Genomic DNA, 15,926 nt, shown 5'->3' with positions numbered 1-15,926 from the left:
ATGAAGGGTGCTCGTGGTGGTGCAAGGAACAATGGTGCCATTCGGGATGGCGTACAGGAAAAGTCGCACCACACGAAAGTGCTTCTTTACACCGACAACGAGGACCAAGCGGAGGAAGACGGTAAGTCCATTTTCCTGCTCTCAAAATGTTGTTTATGCGAACTAATGCAAAAACCTTGGCATAACAGCCAAGAACAATACCTGTCGATCGCCTCACACAGAGTGCACTTAGATTTATTTCAGCATGAAGGGAAAAAAACTGAACGATTCGCGGAACTTCTGTTTGCAGATTGCGAGTGTTCTTTTTCAGTGATGCACTTTATTTCGCTTTTTAAAGTTAACATAACTTTTCTCAAAACACCGCCTTTTTTCGTGCTTTTAAAATTGTAAATGGCAGGCGACATTCCGCTTTTGATTCATTGTTAACAGCCGTAATTTTGTTCTATAACTTGTCTCGAGATGCCATCAAAGGTAGATTTCATGTACAACCATCACAACTCCGAGACTTCTGGCCCTCCTCTGGTGCAAGAGAAAACCACCAACATGCATTCCGAAACCTACGCAGCCCCTATGACTTAGGTGCATTTTGATCACATTGTCATCGAGAGCATATTTTCATTGCGTAGCAATCACGCTTGACAGAATACAGTCCTGGATCGCGTCTATGACCGTACTATTAACGCCACATTGTCCTTCATTTAGCTACCTCTGTGACAGGAGAATAACAGACGGTATGTATGTACTCTGTACTAAGTTGTACTGGCAATTCAACGTTCTTACTCAACTTAAGGGGCAGCTGTAGAGTGGCCATCAGAGATGGCGGACAAGGATGCTGACGATGAGAAGCTAGCCAAGGACGAGAGACGCCGAATCCTGTCACGACGCCAGGATGAGGCTCCCCTGGTGTGCTTCGTGCGGGCCGCCGGCTTCGATCGCACTGGGACGTGGCGCTTCAAGGCGGGCGCCGTGCCGGCCGACAAGTGCACACATGTTGTCTACTCATACTTGGAGACGGACAACAAGACCGGCGAGTTTTTGTTCCGCACGAGGGGACACAAGGACGAGAAGGGTGCGTGGGTTTTCTTGCCTTCTTTGCGTGGTAAGAAAGAACTATTGTTCGGGCTAGCCACTAACCATAACAGATCTAAAAAGAAAGAGTGAGTGTGTGAAAGAAAACAAAGCTGATTTGGTTAGCTCTTTCTGTTGAAAGCAGACATCCTGGGATTTCTGGATTTATCCATATCATGCTGGTACCATAGCTGCACCAGACAGGATGCGAAGAACAAAAAAGCTGGTTTACCTCGTGCATCGCGGAGATAACACCAATGCAGCACCACTGACACTACCGAGCAGTGATCCTGCAGATGGCAGAAGGATCAGATCGAAAAAGAACTTAGAAACGGGCGCGTGCGGAGGTGGACCTGGTCAATTTGCTACTATTTTGCGAGTTGTTTTTTTTTTCTACTTGAGTTCCTTAAGATGGATGCGTGGGCAGCTCTGCATGTGAGTGCCAGACGCAGGCCACTATGTTATGCTCTTTCGTACCAGCAAAAACAGCAACCAGCCGTTTTAAGAGAACGTCGCCAGAATTCGTAATGAGGGACGCTTTGTTCCAAATAGTTTTCAGCTTTGATAACGTGAAATGAGGCTCTTGCATACGTATAGGGCATATGCGAGTAACAGCGAAGTCTTCTGACAAGGTTGTAACTGCTTTAACTCGGAAAGTTTTCCTCTTCAATGCCTTGCTAAGGTAGTGGCTTCGCAGGTGATTAGTTCTAAGCTATTCTCATGATCTATGAAAATAACATGTTGCTTTTGTTGCCTGTTTTAAAACGTAGGCATTAATTAGTAGCAAGATACCTCCTCAATTCGTAATTATTCAAAGTGCAACACTTGTTTTGTGTTCTTAGATGCAATGCGCCTCATGTTATATTCACGTGGAAGGAAAAAAAAGTGAAACACATTTTAAAATTCAAAGATTTAAAATTTATAATTTAGAATTATAATTTATAAATTCGAATTTTATTGTGCCTGACGGTGCATTATATGTGGAACAGTCATAACGCTGCCACCTCCTAACCAGAAACTATTCTGCTTGGAGTCAGTGCGGGGCTTCAATATGGCAAGGAAAAGTCTTATTTCCTCTCTTGAAAGAGGTTCGTCAGCAAAAGCTGGTGTTTGTTTTGTAAATTAATTCATTGGGCAGACCTGCGAAAAACCGCTCCGTTTTATTCGTACCTTCTGATTAATCTCGGTGTTACGTAATCTTCAGAGTGCCATATTTATTCGGCCTGTGATAAGACCACGCACGTTTTCCTCTGTGGTGTTTCTAGACATAATCAGGGAACTGGTAAACCTTAAGCACGAGAACCGGAGACTGAAGGTTCTCTTCAGCTACGGTAGCGGCGCCCACATGAAGAGCCTGCTCAATCGCCTGCGCAATGACAAGGATGAGACGCAGCTCGTGGACACCATCTTCTCGTGGATCAACTCTTTGGGCCTCGACGGCATCAACTTCCACTTGGAGGGACCCGGTCCTTCTATCTGCAACGACAAGGACGCTGAGAAAATACTTCACTTCATCAAGGTGGTCGAGACATTTACTTAATTACGCATTTACCACATCAGTTTGACGATAAGGTATTGATAACTTGGAGTGTTTTTGGTTTGCTAGACGCAGAGTAGGTTAGGTTGCGAAGTCCAGTCACATGCACGGCATCGCGGTATCATTGTATATGCAAAGAATTTCGAATGTTTCATGCCCGCATCTATGAACGGCCCGCACGGTTCCAATGACCTTTGCTTGCACGGGTACAAAACAAGAACCTCATCCGCTGTTAACCATTTGTGGACTCTCTGAAAGAAAGAAGGCGCACACTCTTATAGTCGAATGGATATATGCTCAGTTTGGAGGACAGTTTTGTTTACGAAAATTCTCTGGCTCTAAATTGAGAACAAATTTGCAGCAAAAAGCATTCACGATTTAAAATGATTATGGCCACGTCCTGGGTAGTCATTTTACTCAGAGGATTTCATAAACAATCAATCTGGTTGGAGCAAAGCCGCCGTGGTCTACCTAACCGCAGCTACACAAATCGTGGCTATCTCGAACGCATATCACTAGTCTGTCTCTTAGAGAGGGCTTTAAGATTTATAAAAAAACGCGAAAAAGCCAATTTTTTCAAAACATCGATTTTCGAAAAATATACACTCCCAAAATGACCCCAAAATACGAAACAAATGAATACTTATAGAGTCACACGACAGAAAAATGGAGCGCGAGCTTTGAAATGTCGTGCGACTTCAAGCGATCGCAATTCCCAAATTGCCTCGGACCACCGCCACTTTTCTGCCTTTGCAAAGCTCGATTCGTGTCCTTTCGTTCGACACCTCTCAGGATGTTATCGCATAAACGCAGCCTAAGCTACAGGCGTTTTCCCGCGATTCGATTTTCTGCGACTGAATAAGTGCACGCCGACTTCGAGCCTCTTTATCTCCGTTCGTGGTTTTAAAATGCAGTCATTGCTTGATGGTTTTTTCTCGTTTGTGTAAAGAAATTGAAATCAGCTTAGTAGCAGTTTAATCTGGAAGAGTATAGCTGTGATTGGCTTCTACGTTGTCCATCAAATTTCATTAGCGTTTTTCATAAATTACCAGCTGACCCGTTTTGTACGGTTCATTCAATTTTTTTACCCGTGTATTTGGCTGAAGTAAGCGTAAAAACAGTATCAGAGCACAAATTGCATTTTTTGTTGAATTATCTGGGCATATCAAATACTTTATAAACTTTTTGGGGCTAACTGCCGGCAAAGAGCTCAATTAAAATAAAAAACTGCTTACAACTGAAACTGCAATAGTGCTATTCAGACAGTAGTTAGATATTTGGGCTCTATATAACTAAAGATGTATTTAGAGATTTATTTTATTAAGTCTGCTACCATAAATAGTTTTAAGAGCTCTAGTGAAACTGTGACATTACGTCGTGCAGTTAAAGACTAGAGCGAAGCAGTGCTATTTTACTGCATGCAACTGCGTCGAAGCTTTTTTGCAGGTCTCTCCCTTTGTCTATACAATATCTTCTACAGGCCGTTAAAAATTAGGTTGCCGGATATTTCAGAAAATTGCCGAGAAGAGTAGACAAAAATCATTATTTCATGTCGGTTATGGGGCCAGGCGGACCTGAAGAGCGAGAAAAATTGTCATCATAACATGAATAATTAACAAAAATTTATTCATTAGCCTTTAATTCTCCGAAGTTAACGTGCATGTTTATACTGAAAACTTAGATGCAGTGACATTCAAAAATTTCTATTTTGTAGAATTTTAGTAATGCGCCTGTCTTCCGAGATATGTGCGTCTAAAATTCCAGCTCAAACCGTTTAGTTACACGAGTGAAGTCGCGGGGCTGGGCGTGCAGCTCGTCCCTGATGTTGCGACGCAGCTATTGCGTAAGGCACTTCGCCTTGCAGCTATGTGGAGTTGCAGAGAGACGATCATGAATTTCAGCTCTTGGCCAGTAGTGTAGTATCGCTGTGATGGACCGCATCGAAGGCTAAAGCAGCACAAGGTCTCATCACCAAATCTAGAAGCAATCGCTTAAACAAACAGCGCTCACCCCTCGATGCTGGCACAGTGATCGTTCGGTTTCGCTTACCAGGAAAGAAAAGTCATCACCGTCACCTGCAACTCCGCATTCTTCTTAGGCGATCCTGCCTGGCGTGACGCACCAGCTGCGTCACGCCAGGCAGGAACCTGGTGCTGAGAGCTGCGGTCTCGCAAGCGTAATTGCAAGGTGTGGGCTGAAATTTTATCCGCGCATAGCTCAAGAGATAGGCGCGTGAGTAACATTGTAGAAAATATAATAATCTTCGAATGCCGCTCCCTCTAAGTTTTTAAAATAAACGTGCGCACGAAGTACGATAAGCGAAAAGTTAATTATTGAATTTTAGTCAGTTACTGACGAGAACCCTTCTGATTGATAATAATAATTTTCGTGTACTGCTCTTGGTATCTTTTTCAATCCGCAAGGCCTAATTTTTGACAAACCTGCATTTTACTCTTCCTGGCAACAGAAGCTACGTTTGAAGTTTGGAAACAGGGACTGGCTCATCACAGCACAGCTTCCTGCTTGCCCAGACCCCAAGTGCGATCGAATACCGAAGAAAGACTTCGCCAGGTACGGTACATTTTCGGTACTTTAAGCTTGGCTGTGCTCACACGGTGTATTTACTTACGTGAATGAAAGAGTGTAAACTGCAACGAGAGCAAAGGCGGGAAGGTTGGCTCTCGAAAACTTAATACTGGCCTGCAAATTCAGGCGGGAGAAAGGGGAAGGGAAGGAAAGGGAGAGGTAGAGGGCAAATGGTACAACTGCATACTGGATTGCACTCGTCTTTCGCGTAGGTTCGAATGCCATGGACACGGGGTCCATGACTTTCACATGCAGGGGCGCACAACCTTTACACATGCTTCGGAGATTGGTTTCTATGCACTCAGGTCTTAACATGCTCACACATTCTCAGGCAGCTTTCGGAGTGTTAATGGTGGAGTCTAAGTACAGGTGCAGAAACGGGCTTCAGACAACCCACAAACACGTTCCGGCACGCACGCGTATGCAATGCGTAGTCCACAGTATTAATCGTGTAGGTTGTGCACAGCACTCACGCGCCTGTGAGAGACAGGTATTCAGGCCTGTATCTCATAAAAGCTTCAGAACAGCCTTCGTCAGGCATCAGGCACCGGTGGCTATCACGTTGGCACTCAAGAGAGTCTCCTCGTAGAGAAAGCGGGTGTCCAGCCATCTGACGGTGGATTCAAGTGCTCCCCCCGCATCATTGTAGTGAATGAACTCGCAAAGAGCGCGGTAAATTTGTTTCCGGGTTATTCCAGAGCAAGCAGTTTGAGTTAGCTCCAACTCTGTATTCAAGGGGGTCGCGTGTGGTGCGCGCGATTCCAAGCCGCAACCTATGGTGAAACATCCCTTGATGCTGCATGACCATAAATTAAAGGTGGCATCAGAAGCTTCCATTGAGCCTAGAGATGCGGTCTTTGCGATCAGAGATGAGCAAACGCCGTAATTTTCACCTTTCCTTCCTCACTCTCACTACTGAGTCATGCACTCCCTCGCCCACTTTTTTAAAAATTCCGTGGCTTTCCTTCACCCTCATCCTCCCTTCTTAAAATGTGGCGGTCCTCTCTCCCCCTCACCTCACTTCGTCGGCCCTCCTCCACCCTCAGAATTACCACTTTTAAAGGGATACTGAAGCAAAATCTTAAAAGTGAACAAAAACGCTGAAAATAGATTCTCGGAATGTGATTACAGCGAAATCTAGTCATCACTGCGCATATTTTTCAGCGGATGGTTTTATTTTCGATGTTTCATGAGCGCGTGCCAAGCCCTCCCGTCGGCGCAAAATGAGGAGCGTGACGTCATGGCACCGTCTCGCGGCGACAAATATGGCGACGCCCTTCGATGCATGAAGCCTCGCTTGGGACTGGTTTCGTCGTTGTAACTGCCTTCTTCAACGCGTTCAGTGGCTATAAATAGGCCACTGGTCTTTCGCTTCGTCTCCTGTCGCCCATAAGAAAACGTACGAGTAATAAATTTGCTTAATGTTTTTATTTAAAGTGACGATTCTGCCCCCTTTAGGCTAAGAGGGCCATCGGTTTGTTGACAACAGTGGTTCCCCTGGTAACTACCAGATTGCGCCACCAGTCTAAATATCGTCGTATCTCTGTTTTAAACGTAAGAATGTTAGAAATTTCGTAAAGTCCGGGAAAATAGCTGCATATAGCGCACGTAAGCGTGCATACGGTTATGGTATGTAGGCAGCATCGATTAACAGCTTGACATATCTGTGTGCGCTGTGAGCAGACGAGAACCGCGAGTAGCGATGACAATCGTGCTCCTGCGGGAACGGTGGGCGCGCGGGTGTAATGATGTCTAGTCGTAGCTTCCACAGGCGGCCGCCAGGTGCAACGATACGGCAATAAATCGCGAAAAAAACGTGTTATCCGCCTTTTTCGCTAAAATGCTTGTCGCATTTATCAATTTTAGCAGTCAAGCTCTTGTTTACTTGTAAATGAGCAGCTCCAAAAGTTTGGTTCAGTATCCCTTTACATTAGAGTTGTTTTGCCTTAGTGCCGATATGTGCCGATGTTGCTGAGATGCAGGCTATTGCTGGCTGTGTCCGGTTTCAGCTGTGTCGAGCTTCGCTCTCCGAAGTTCTGAGCAGGCGAAAATGCCTGCATGAAGCACCTGGAGGACTCCACGCATGCTGTACCCGATTACTGCATGAGCCGGGTCAGTCTGGTATTCCTGGCACCAGTGGGAAGGTTTGATGACGCCACAAGGTCACGTAACCTAGGAGGCCCACCTACCTCCTCGGTTGCTTCTCTGGAAATTTTTCGCAGATTTTTCGCTTCCGGTCAACGACGCCGACGATGACGCTGGATTTTTTTGACAGGAGCTCCTTAACGCTATAGCGTTAAAATAAACTTGTGGAAACACTTAAGCTCCGGCTTAACGATATGACGTGATAACGTTAATGGGTCCCTTCAGTGGCAGTGTCTTTCACCCTCACCTGGAGTAGCTTGCTAGGATAATTACCAGGCAGACCTCTCCTGTATTTTCATTTAGTTAGGTCATTTAGTTAGTATAGATGGCAGCTTGCCACGGTGAGTAGTTTGATCATAGTCCGACGGGCTGGCATCCACTTGCCACAATGGGGAGGTTTGGATGACATCACATGGGTGACGTGATATTGGTGTTATGTGAGTTTTGGCCCACCAAGGCAGATGAGTTGACTCCTGCCGCTGTGGGCAGGTTGTTAGACGCCAGAAGGGCACCTGACCTCTCTCTACCAAGCAGTGAATTTCGTCTCGGACATCGGCAAGGATTTCGTGTGACAGCTCTGAAGTTTTCGCATTAAAACAACAAAAGTGCGGGGCACAATATCTCATGAGTAGCACGCTTCCTCAAATGCCTGATACAAAAGACTTAAGCAGTAGCTTAGCTCTGGTTAAGCTTGCATATACAAGCGAAAAGCGGCAGTTGTGCTTGGTTTGACGTCCTGGCTGTCGAGGTCACTCTCCTGGAGCTCGAATCTGCTCTGGCTGCTAATGCTACACGCTCGGCTCCCGGTGAGGATGCCATTACATACACCACACTTCGCAACCTTCCTGACTGCGCCAAAGAATTCCTCCTTCAAACCTACAATGAGGCCTGGGAGAGCGGCTGCCGGCCGAGTTCCTGGACCTCCTCCCTCATTTCTATGATTCCAAAGCCGGGCAAACCTCCGTCTCTCTCTAACCACCGCCCAATCTCTGACGTCGTGCGTTGGTAATACCTTTTAGCTGCATTGTGTAGTAAACTGTGGATCTTGTTAAATTTTAAAGTAGGCTTTGCTGAAAAGTGTCATTCCAATGATTCGTGTCACTCATTTGTATATATAACCAGAGTTTCTCACAAGAGAACACGGCTATAAAAAGGCACTGGCAGTGCATGGAGAATTTTTGTGACTCATCATTGAAACGATTTTAAGCTCCATTACTTCCTGGCTCATGCGCGGACATGTTATTACTCAACGCGAAAAAATCAAGACGTTTGATAGCCCAGTGCAACTCCGCTATTCGAAAGCTCACACATCATATATCGAGCTTGTTAAACTCTTCCCATGCAACTTTAGAATTATAGATGCCGAACAACAAAGTTACCTTTAAAAATCGGTTAATGCCATGCAATTTTGGTACCTTTTTGAGATTTAATTCACTCACTTCAGAGGTTTATGAGCTGTTTGTGGTTTATCATTCTATCAGTGGTGGTCTGTGTGCTAATGAAAGTACCCATGTGCGCTCGTATGCCACAATGCTTCAAACAATGATTTATATGTAAGTTTGTACGTGATCACTGCACGGTGATTCAAAAAGAGTTTTATATCTAAGTTGAATTTACAGTATACGCGAGCTCAAATGTAAGCTATTCACTTTGTTATACTCTTAGGAAACGATGTTCGACGTAAATGAACACATCAGTTGTGTGTTCTAGTGGGGTTCATCACAGAGCGGCATGCTGTTTGACCTATAAACCTATAAATATAGAATAAATGGCCGAAGGCTGTTGCTGGTGACTGTGATCTAGCTAGCTTGAGAAACGGACTACAGAAAGAAATGGGGGTTATGGGGACGCCGTTTAATGGCGGCTCATAGCAAACTGAAGAAGCTTGCATGCAGGTCAAGCGGTTTAGTCAATGCAGCTACTTCGGTGCAGTTTGCTCAAAGCACCAATATGTGTCATCCGCATGCTGTTGAGTGCGTCTTTCCTTGCACAAGATTATACTTGGCTTCAGCTTTACCTTCAAGTTTAAGCACTGGGAGGCTAATTTATGCATCTTTCAAAATACGGTACACTGCCTAGAGGCTACACACATGCTGTGGCTGCCAAGTTTATTTTTAGCCTTCCGTTTAGTGGTTGCATTCGACGAATACACGTTTTAAGGAAGCGAAATGAAATGTTGACGTCTGGGCATTCCTGAGAGGTCGCGATAGTACACCTGATGAAGTAAAACGCCTCGGAATATGCGAACAGTTTCCCTCGATCAGTTGTCGTAATGCATTGTTCTGCTATATCAAATACTTTGTTTTAAACGGCGGCTGTATGGAAAGCATGACCATTGATGCTTACTGTGAATGTGTGCAGCATTTCGACGCAAATTAATTTTGGTAACGAAGTCTGGTGCAAAATAATGTATTTGTGATCGCTTTGAAACGACGAGCGAATTGTGGGGGGCTGCCTCGCAGAATAACGTGTGAACAGGTAAACGCAGTTCTGTGTAGGTTATTGTTTTAACAGTCATTGAGATGATTTTGTTGTTCAATTCAGATACCTGGACTACCTGTTTCTGATGACTTTTGACTACAAGCTAGACGACCTGTCTAAGACGAAGCTCACCAGTGGACTCTATTTCTACGAAGGCGATAAGAGCACATCCATTGACTCCGTAAGCCCTGGACATTGTTATAAACCTCTCCATCAATTGAATTAACCATGAAAAAACGTATCAGGCCACCGCCACCGGTCGGTGGAGGCTGATAAGATTAGAAGCCAGATGGGAGTTATGAGCATACCAGCCCGATTGGAATTCCTTCCATGGGCTGTCTAATTCTATATGTAAAAAAAGTGAAAGCAGGTTTTCTAGGCGGAAGATAACTAAGTACCAGATTACGGAAAATTCGATGTATCTCTCAATGTGTACAGTACGATCAACGTGCGACACACATTGAGTGTTTATAGGTTTTATTCGCTTTTATTTTTTTATAGGATCCTGGATGGGGCATTACATTCGAGCTTACGTGGTGGTAGATGAGTTCGTGGCTAAACCGGCTCGCGCTCTGCCCATAGAAATGAGCAGGCGGTTCTTTAGTGCTAGGTTGGAGCAGAGGCGGTCGCTATTGATTGATTGTCTGATGACTCATTTTAAACCGAGACTCCGTGTGGCTCAACGGCAGACTTCGGGCTTCAAGTTGCCTCCTCGACACACTAAGCGATTTGGGCCCACACCGAGATGCAGAGCATTGAAGGCCAAGACACTCAAGGAAAGTGTTCGAGGGCGTAGGTAGCAAGGAATCAAAAAGTGAAAAAATCCGCATTTGTGGAACCGAGAATAATTAATTCCTTTGTAGAAGTAATGTTTCCAGCGGTGTATTGAAAGACACTATTAATGTTGTGCTGTAATCAAGGGAATGGGTCAGAATTACTTTGCATTGCTAAAAGCATTCGAAAGTGGTCCGACTGAAATAAAACATCCAATGCAGCAAGTTTTAAGCCGTCACTGCTTATATATACATTAGCTTTCTGATCCGTACTAGGCACAGCGTATGTCGCTGAAAATGTGCACGATAGATGCGTGCGCTTTGAGCATCCAGCTATTGTTGGCTGTTCGGTCTGGGGATTTCTGGGTCCAGGAATCCTGCCTTGGAAGGTGGAGCGATGCCGGTGTGCCCAGGTATAAAATGGTGCCGGGAATAGCCACGTACGGCCGCAGCTTCACGCTCAATGATCCGATGTACAACGGTGTCAGCGCGAAGCTCAATCCGCAGCACCCTCTTGGCTACGGTGGAAACCTGACAAAAACAGACGGCTACTTGGATTACGTTGAGGTGAGTGCGAATACTTTCTTTTTGTTCGAAAGTGAAAAAAAGTGGCCGTTTGAAAGTACTTACGTCGTCTTCTGAGATATAGGGTGGAGGGAGTCCATAAAAACTGAGGTTTAGGAAGTGCAAGTTTTGTTTCCCCTAAAAATATGTACTAGCACTTGCATTAAATCAAGCCGATACATTTTTCTTGCATTGCTGAGCCTATCACACAGTTGAAGTTTGAATCTCTAATATCGTCAGGTTTGTGAAGCAGCTTGTAGGACAGCGTGCCTATGCACGCATGATTGTTTTGTTTGGTTACTGATTAACAGAGTTATAAGTTTTCTTCTACGGCAGGTGCCACCTGTAAATTGTAGACAAAATTAAGCATCTAAACTGCGAACTCAGGTGTCAAGCTTTGTAATGCTCTAAGACCGGTTAATATTTCATAGAAAGCGTACTCAAGCACTGACCATCAGTGCCATCAGAGACCGCTTGAAAACAGGTAATGAGCCAGTTAGAAATGGCAGGAATTCTCGGCTAAATACAAAGAATTTCTAGAGCTAAGCTTACCGGAATGCCACATCAACCAACGAAAGCTGTTATAGCTATGGTTTATTCATTTAGCCTTGCATTTGGACATGGAATCTACACCGTCAGCCGCAAGAGTAAGCGTAGCATTGTGCATGCGAATTAGGGCAATCTGATCTGGCCACCCATTGCATCCCACCCTCTCTCTTTTCTCAATCGCACTTGAACTTTCGTGCCCCTCCCTTAAACGCGGAGAGAATGATTTCTTTATTTGCACTGTGCTACCTGCGCACTATGATGGTTCGTCATCATCGTCATCATCAGCCTGACTACACCCACTACAGGGCAAAGGCCTCTCCCATGTCTCTACAATTAACCCTGTCATTTGTCAGTTGCCGCCACTGTATCCCCGCAAACTTCTTAATCTCATCCGCCCACCTAACTTTCTGCCGTCCCCTGCTACGTTTGCTTTCTCTTGGAATCCACTCCGTCACCCTTAAGGACCAGCGGTTATCTTGCCTTCGCATTACATGCCCTGCCCAAGCCCATTTCTTCCTCTTGATTTCAACTAAGATGTCATTAACCCGCGTTTGTTCCCTCACCCACTCCGCCCTCTTCCGATCTCTTAACGTTACACCTATCATTTTCCTTTCCATAGCTCGCTGCGTTGTTCTTAACTTAAGCTGAACCCTCTTTGTTAGCCTCCCCGTTTCTGCCCCATAGGTGAGTACCGGTAGGATACAGCTGTTGTATACTTTTCTCTTCAGGGATATTGGTAAGCTACCATTCATGATCTGAGAGAACCTGCCATATGCGCTCCACTTCATTCTTATTCTTCTAGTTATTTCCCGCTCATGATCCAGATCTGCGGTCACTACCTGCCCTAAGTAGACATATTCTCTTACTACTTCCAGCACCGCGCTACCAATTGCGAACTGCTGTTCCCTTGCTAGCTGTTTCCTTGCTGGTTGCCAGGTGGCAAATCAAATGAATTGAGTTGAATAAAATTTGGACAAAAATGTAATTTTTGAACTAGAGTAAGAAGTAAATAATAAAGAACTTACTTCTGATGCTGAAAATTACATGGTGAAATGAAGGCCTATATGAATGAATCAAAGGTATGACACCTTTCGCTCTAAAATGAACTTAATTGCTTCCTAAATTAAAATAAGATTTCGTGGAACACCAGCGCTGTATTCACGAAGCAGGCATTGCAGCCGTTGAAAAATATTGTGGATGGTTAAATTTTTTGCTCTGGTGTTACTCGTGAAGCGCTTAATAGGGTAGCTCCTCGCGTTGAGCTTACCTTCATTGTAGAGTTAATAAAACTAGCAAGTGCTTATACTCTGCAGTTTTATTATAGAGAATTTTTATGGCGCAAGGGCCCCTACGGCCAAAGAGCGCCATGGAACAGGGTAATTTTGTTTGCTCATGGTGGGGTCAGAGACCCATTCCCAAGCATTTCACCCCAGATAAGCCGAGTACCATGCAGGGGAAAACTTGCACCCATTGTATCACCGGTGGGTACCCGGCGGGTCACTGGGGATCGAACCCCGAACCTCCCGCATGCGAGGCGGATGCTCAACCACCTGGCCACCGCTGCGGTATTATACTCTGCTCTTTAAGAGATTAGATTCAGCGAAGGCTATCGCTGTGCTGCTGCCTGTCTTTTCATAGTGCCGAAGACCTACAGTAATTCTATGACCTGTAGACTTTGTGACCTGTGCTGTTACAACGGTCGCAACGGGGGCACGATCGCGAGGCTGGGGCTGGTGGCGTAGCCGTTCACCTGACAGTCACTAATTCACAACGACGAAGGGGTATGGCGAGAGCGTAGGAATGCGTAACCTGAGCAGGGTTGCCAGGACAACCAGCCGGACCACTCGAAGGGTGGTTACGGTGGATGAAGGGGAGTATTACAAGAGCGTCAGAAGCCGCACCCGGAGGTTGGGTGCCACGACAACCACCGGGAGGGTAGTTACTCTGGATGAAAGAGGATTATCGTGGCGATTGCGAGAGATGAACAACCGGAGGCTGTCTACGCCGCTAACCATACGAAGAGTGGTTACCGTGGAACGAGGAGGGAGACTATGGCAGGAGCCGAGCAATGTAGCACGGCAGCTGCTGCGGAACGCGCCAGCCGCCTAGAGCGGCCCACTATAGAGAAGCGCTTGTCGAAAAACGGGCATGTCTGGAAAACTAGAACGAGTGCTCTGTAACTATGCAGATAGGAGGTCGCTCTTAGATTCTCTACCTCAATATAACATGAATATATAGATACTTCCATAGCTGCATCTAAATATCGCAGATACCGCTATGTCTCCTCTTAGCTTTTTTTGTGTTTCCCCTAAATCAAGAGGTGGCTTTGTGGGAGTCATAGCCAGGAAAAAACCTTAGAACCATGAACTCAGTACCACAGTGCCATAGCGCCAAGTCTCTTCGGTAGCCGCGGCCCCTTTACGTGACCCCCTGAACACATGATAAGGACCACCTCAGGAGCGATGGCCTTCCCGCACGGGCTAGTCGACATCTGCCGTAATAAGGTGCCGGACTATCTGAGTCACCAGCAAAGAAAAACATTTGTAAAAACTTTTCGAAGGTTGCACATTTTACACTTCATTTCTCAAGACTGAGATGGCCCATTGCAATAATAAACAAAACTTGATGGCTTAAATTATTTCGTATGTACTTTCTTCCTGTTGCCTAAAAATTTTAATCAGTCGGAGGGCCACGTGGATGGAAGTCAAGCTAGGTGACCTTTGCAACAGTCTGGACCTTTATTTGGTTCTTGCTAGACGTGTCGACGGGCCGGCTACATGGGCTGGAAGCGAGAATGGGTGAAGTACGCTGCGACTCCTTACATCTATCACAAAGACCAGTGGGTCAGCTACGACGACAAGGACAGCACAGACGTCAAGGTACGCCATCTATGAAAATACTTTCATTTTTCGTGCATCTCTTTTCGCTCCTCCTCCGAGCACAGCTGAAAAGTGATTCCAGAATTTTTGAGATTTTTAAGAAAGATTCTGATCCTCCGACAACGAGCCTTTGGTTTAATGTGTACATTCTATCATATTCTGGACTGACCCCAAGCAAAGAGGCTATTCTTAGGAGACTTTCGCAAAGAAAATAGCGACCAAGAAATAGATTGATTGAAAGCACATTTATTCCACATTTATTCCACCGAAGGTGCTACGATGGAAGGGTTAAAAAAAAGACTGCAGAAATGTCATGGGGTCGCTTCGTGGCTCATACTCCTTACAGGCGGTACAGAAACCAAACAATCTTATGACTATGGGGTTTGAGGAAAAGCATAGGATAATGACTTGACTTTGAGGAAGGTGATTTTTCTAGACTTGTCCATACTGTGACGACTTGCAGTGCGTTAAGAGAAAGCAAGGCTCAAAATCACTCGTTTTTTAGTTTCACATTGTGCCAGCCGCATGAAACGTTTTCTGTACCGTTTCGTTGCTTCAGGTCAAGTGGTTCCGGAAGCACTGGATGGGCGGCGTTTTTGTGTGGTCGCTCGAAGCGGACGACCATTCCGGCGACTGCCTTGGGGACGTGTTCCCCATGGTAGAAGCAGCGTGGAAACCACTCAGGGGCTATCATCCACTTATTGCCAGCGGTCCTGCGAGGAGCCATGGGAAAAAGAGGCGTGTTCAGTCCCGAACTTTCCCTCTTCCGAACCTGACCTCTGGGTCGTCTGGTTTGCTTGGCCTACTTATCTCCACTTTCGCGGGTCCCCTCAAAAGCTTGTTGAGCGGCTGATTGGTGAGGACGGCGGCTACGGCAGCGGTAGAAAAGGCAGCGGTAGATTCTAGCATCTCCAACTCCAAGCACTACTACCGGAGGCCACAATAAAGTGTTGCCCCTCCCTCCTGCCTTGCGGTGCTTCAGAATCCAGAGACACATCCCTTCAAGGGTAATAATAAGCGCATCACGTGAAAATACTGAGGCAAGAGCTGTTCCTTGCGGTCATTAAGTCTCGTGTGATTGGGATCTGGCTAGCTGCAGTTAGTTGCCCTGGGAAAGCAGTAGGAAAAAGCAGGTATGATTAGTTTGGATGAAGAAGCCGAAGGTTTGCATGCAACATTTACGTTGAAACAGCGCTTCAAAACCTGTGTGTTGACATTTATCGCCGTTATGCTGCGTTTGAAGTAACTTACCGAGCTAGCTTATGTTTTCAGAATATCGCCAAGTCGGTGAGTGCGTCACATTGTAGCCCCGCAATTTGAAGGTCGCAGATGGCTGCACTATTT

The 15,926-nt window shown here is 45.7% G+C and overlaps 1 protein-coding gene across 1 annotated transcript; it reads left to right on the top strand.

Moving 5' to 3' along the window:
• Positions 1-15,435, top strand: LOC149343038 (chitinase-like protein 3). The gene is made up of 8 exons (XM_089546879.1): positions 1-121; positions 791-1,069; positions 2,334-2,587; positions 5,073-5,176; positions 9,881-9,998; positions 10,963-11,157; positions 14,460-14,582; positions 15,142-15,435. Exons 1-8 carry the CDS (start codon positions 1-3, stop codon positions 15,433-15,435), a joined length of 1,488 nt encoding a protein of 495 aa, XP_089403005.1.
• The last annotated feature ends 491 nt before the right edge of the window (positions 15,436-15,926 follow it).

This window comes from Amblyomma mixtum, chromosome 5, assembly GCF_055824585.1.
Source record: "Amblyomma mixtum isolate Tamu chromosome 5, ASM5582458v1, whole genome shotgun sequence".
NCBI classification, from domain to species: Eukaryota; Metazoa; Arthropoda; class Arachnida; order Ixodida; family Ixodidae; genus Amblyomma; species Amblyomma mixtum.
The sequence above is the reverse complement of the archived record's forward strand: the minus strand, read 5'-3'. Positions and strand labels throughout refer to the sequence as shown.